The 4,758-nt window shown below is 46.3% G+C and overlaps 1 protein-coding gene across 1 annotated transcript in view; it reads left to right on the top strand.

Moving 5' to 3' along the window:
- LOC106817915 (lambda-crystallin-like) overlaps positions 1–1,492 on the top strand; it is a 15,713-nt gene extending 14,221 nt beyond the window's left edge. The window contains exon 6 of the mRNA XM_014822627.1: positions 1,128–1,492. Coding sequence (XP_014678113.1) covers positions 1,128–1,348 — 221 coding nt within the window. The 3' untranslated portion in view covers positions 1,349–1,492. The remainder of the gene's footprint in view (positions 1–1,127) is intronic.
- The last annotated feature ends 3,266 nt before the right edge of the window (positions 1,493–4,758 follow it).

Genomic DNA, 4,758 nt, shown 5'->3' with positions numbered 1-4,758 from the left:
TTTCACAGTTTTCAAGGGATTCCAATGAAACTTCATACACTTGATCATCACGAAGTGTAGATGTGTGCGTCAGTTAAGCCGTTGCCATGGAAACCGTGTCTCATCATTTTTTTTTGTAATTATATATCTTTTTGTGTTCCGTGTGTTCTTTACTCATAACATATGCAACACCATGACCTTCCATTTCCCATCCGACAAAGTGGTATATTGCGGGGGTATTAATCACTACCAGTGATAGTTTCGATGCACGATTACAATTTTGCGTTCTGTTTTTGATTTCCGCTGCCTGGACTTTCTCGTGATAGCGCGAGACATCGACCAGGGTGCAGGGATGCAATTAATCGCACCGCAGCAATTTTGGTCTGAGTCTAAACACAGATGTTCATACTAGCGTAACAGGAGTGTAATACTGATGCCGCGTTAAGTTTTTTATTAGAGAAGCTTGCGGATTACCAGTCAGATGACTCAGAACACTTGAATGACAATGACAGAAAGTGTTGAATGGCGGATGTATCAGACCAACACTCTGCTGATATTTTATCCGAAACAGAGCTGATTACCGCAGCCAGTATACGGCCACGATATGTATATATCTATTCTCTAGTATCGACCAAAAATGCCTTCTCCTTTTCTCCGAACTCCAAAGTACACGTCCTGCTGCTTCCGTGGTTGTTTGATTTGTGCTACCCTAACAACAAACTCGCTCACAAAAGCACCTCGCTGCTGCGCTCCGCTGCGCACCGGCAAGTCAATAATTCTTACTACGCAGAATCAAATGCCCCTTTGTTTTAATCAGCTGCACTTAATTGTTTTGAAGGCGCCATTTGTTTTTAGATTTTGCGGACACAATAATAGGCGGAGTTGGTACGATGTCTTCAAGTTCAGTTTTCTATGATATAACTGCATAAAATCTGAGCATTTTTAACGTTGGTGTAATCAGTGATATAGCCACTGTGAGGTGAGATGATATTTTGCGAGATTTCTTTCAGATTGAGGGTTTCTGAGCAAAAAGTCTCGTAAATATTCCTTTAACCTAAATTCTGGTTACGATTACCCTTACTCCTGCACCTTTGTACCGCCATTTTTCATTTATATATCTTTTTAAGTAGATGCGTTCTCTTGTTTAGGCATGGTCGACTACATGCGCCGACACGGAGCCGGCCTGGAGCGTGTGAGCGCCACCATGGGGCCGACGCCGGCGTACACAGCGCCACCGCCATCTCTTGAGCAGATTAACAAACAACTGCAGGAGATGACGCCGCTTGGAGAGATGGGGGCGCGGCGGGCGTGGCGGGACAAGATGCTGTCAGCTTTAGCCAGGCTCAAGCGCGACATGGAGACGGAGTAACGATGCAGCAACAGTAGTTACGCGCTTGTCTGCCAAGACGTGCGTAGTCTGTGAATATCTACGCTCAGTACTCGGTTCTGTCTCTCTCTCACACACACACACTCTCTCTCTCTCACTCTCTCTCGCTTTTTTTCTCGCTTTTTCTCTCTCTCACGTACTCTCTCTCGCTCGCATTTTAAATCTCTCTCTTTCCCTCCTCTCTCTCTCTCTCTCTCTCTCTCTCTCTTTCTCTTTTTCTCTTATTCTCTATCTCTCACTAGAATTTTAAATCTCGCTTTCTCGCTCACTCGCTCACTCATTCGCTCTTTATATACTCCTTGCCCTCTCTCTGGCGCTCGATTGCACTTCTTTATATCTCTTGCTCCCTCTCTCTCCCTCTTTAGTTCTCTGTTATCTGCTCTTTCTCTGCTCTTTTCTGCTCTCTCTCTCTCATCTCTGCTCTATCTCTCTCATCTCGTCTCTTCTCTGTCGTCTTTCTCGTTGTCTTTTATCCTGGTTTCTGTCGCATGTTTCTGTTTTACTGTTTATGCGTTGTCTATCCCTCTCGTCCTCCATTCTTCTCGAATTGTCGTCAGAAAACTAGCTGGGCTCAGCGCAGTCTTACTCCGAGGTTCCCTCCTTTTCACCCTGCCATCTCTCGCTGCCGATTTCTGGCTCCTTTCCAGGCCTGGTCTGCTGCGCGGTCTGCGTCTGTGTGGCACCGTCCATCTGGCTCCGTCGCATTCTTGTCCTTCCACCGCCTCCATCTCTCCTCCGCTTCTGTCCTTTCCCACCCTCCATCTCTCCTCCATTCTCTCCTTTCCGACCGGTCTCATCTCTGCCTCCATTCTGCGGTCTGTTCCGGCCCATCCATCTCGGGTGCTTCGTTTACGTTTCTGGTCCACCCGTCGGGCAATCTCTTAGGGCCGTCCTTCTCTCCTTTTCACCCCGTTGTCATCTTCCTTTCCTTCACTTTTATACCCCTCCATCTCTCCTCCATTCCCTGCCTTTTCACCTCATCTTGTCTCGTCTCTGTCTCTCCTTGGTCCGGGCCTTCCATCCTGGGCTCGTCCATGTCTGCGTCGCGTTGTCGCAGTCGGCCTCCATCTCTCTTCCCTCTCATTCTGTTCGCTTTCCACTTTGGCCATCTCTGGCCGGTCCCTTCGGCTCGGCTTGGTTCCAGGCCCCTCCATCTCGCCTCGCAGTGCTCTCGCTTTTTCCACCCTCCATCTCTCTCCGGATGTCGGTCTGCTTTCCACCCTCCAATCTCTTCGCTTCCTTTACTTGTTGCAGCGCCGTCGCGATGCGGGTCTAGCTCGCTGTCGGTCGTCCTGTCTCCACCTGCGCACTCCTTCCTCTCCGTCTCGGGCTTTTTGATACGCGCTCCATCTGCTGGCCGTCCATTCTCGTCCTTGCCAGCCCTCCTATCTCTCCTACCCGTCTGTCCTTTCCACCCTCGGATGCGTGGCATCGCTCCAGTTCGTGCTCCGTTGTGCGGCACCCGTCCTTTGCTTTCAACCTCACCTTCCGCCGGTTTGGTTCGCACGAGCGTCTGTCCTTTCCACCCTCCATCTCTCCTCCATTCTCTCCTTTCCACCCTCCATCTCTCCTCCCTTCTGTCCTTTCCACCCTCCATCTCTCCTCCATTCTCTCCTTTCCACCCTCCATCTCTACCTATCAGCTTTGTGATAACTTCATAAAAAGCGCGATATTCTAACAAATGTCGACATCTGGGAACATCTGTCGTAACTAGAGGCACGTTCAGACGCATTGTCGGATCCACAGATTGCGATGCAATGGATTCGTTGATCTGACTGTTTGTTTGGTCGGATCACTTGATCTCGATCCACCGAACCCGACCCTGCTAGCGAGGTGGATTCAAACGGGATCCAATATGGCAGCCCGCGCCTCAGCCAATCACAGCTTGTTCTTTGTTATTAACCATCCCGTGATAGGTCACAGTGAAACGTGAACCGGTGAAAGTGAGTTTGCAATTGTTTGGTCGGATCAGGATCACATGATCGTGATCCGATGGATTCGTCTCAAACAAACGCGCTCTAGAGGGCTTTTCGATGCAGGGCCGTCACTGGGGTTAGGGTCACACGCGCATGACCTGTTTTAAATTAACTACGTCACGAATTTTCTGTGGTGCCTACATTTGTAAAAATATTGTTGCAATTTTTTTACATGAAAAGTATAAGTACTAAAGGCACTAAATGTATCCTCAAATTCTTACCGGATAAGATTGTTTTTCAACTAGTTAAAAATCAAAAAAATCAGGGCGATTTGATATATCGATCATGACATTAAATGCTTGCTATGGGCTATGTATGAGTCACACGGGTTTGTTCACATCTAACAGAGTAGCAAAATATGAAGTATAATGCAGCAATTTAACCATAAAAAGTGAACAGAATCACTTACATTTTGTGTAAAAGTGGGCATAATTTTTTTAATTTTACTATTTAGGGTGACGTAATCACTTTAATACAATACACAATCTATTATCCGAAACCCTTGGGACCAGACACGTTAATTTGGCATTCAGAATTTTTCGGATTTCGGAATGGTAGCACAGTACAGAAATACTAAAACCCAAGTTTTCTAGAGGCCAAGTGATGTACCGGTACAGTACAATATGTATGAGTAATGCCAAACACATTAATATTCGTCGGGTTGAGTTTTGGCGCCAAACACGAGCCTTGGTGTGCAGATAAGCTCCACGAAAAAACTCACGGTTTTCGGAGCTTTTCGGTTTTCAGAATTTCGGATAATAGATTGTGTACTCTATATGATATTGTCAGGAGTAAATAATAGGGAAGGAGTGTGACATCAATAAACAAGGGAAATTCGTCATTTACTAGCCTTAAAATACCTACGATTTACTACGCATAACTCATCCAACTTGAGCTCAAATCGTACACAGTACATTCGCCTAGCATCATGCGAAATCGTTTCCTCGTATACACTGATACACAATAAATCAGAGATTAGGCATCAACACTCGGCGAGATAACCTTTGACCCGGTATACAGCTACATACCCGCATACCGGCATACAGCTGGCATGCCTCCACGCACGCACGCCAACCGCCATCAGCAATCGGCTTGGATTGATGGCCAAAGAATGGATAATCGTGTCGTACGTTTTAGTCTGTATCTCCGGATAGCTTGTGTATACGAGGAAACGATTTCTCACGATGCTAGGCGAATGTACTGTGTACGATTTGAGCTCAAGTTGGATGAGTTACGCGTAGTAAATCGTAGGTATTATAAGGCTAGTAAATGACGAATTTCCCTTGTTTATTGATGTCATACTCCTTCTCTATTATATACTCCTGATATATATATATACATAAAATGACAGTTTAATACCATCCCTTGGTGTGTGCATGTGTGTGTGTGTGTGTGTGTGTGTGTGTGTGTGTGTGT

The sequence above is a fragment of the Priapulus caudatus genome, unplaced genomic scaffold (genome assembly GCF_000485595.1).
Source record: "Priapulus caudatus unplaced genomic scaffold, Priapulus_caudatus-5.0.1 Scaffold1923, whole genome shotgun sequence".
Classification (NCBI taxonomy): Eukaryota; Metazoa; Priapulida; class Priapulimorpha; order Priapulimorphida; family Priapulidae; genus Priapulus; species Priapulus caudatus.
Note: the sequence above shows the minus strand (reverse complement) of the source record. Positions and strands in the feature narration are given on the sequence as shown.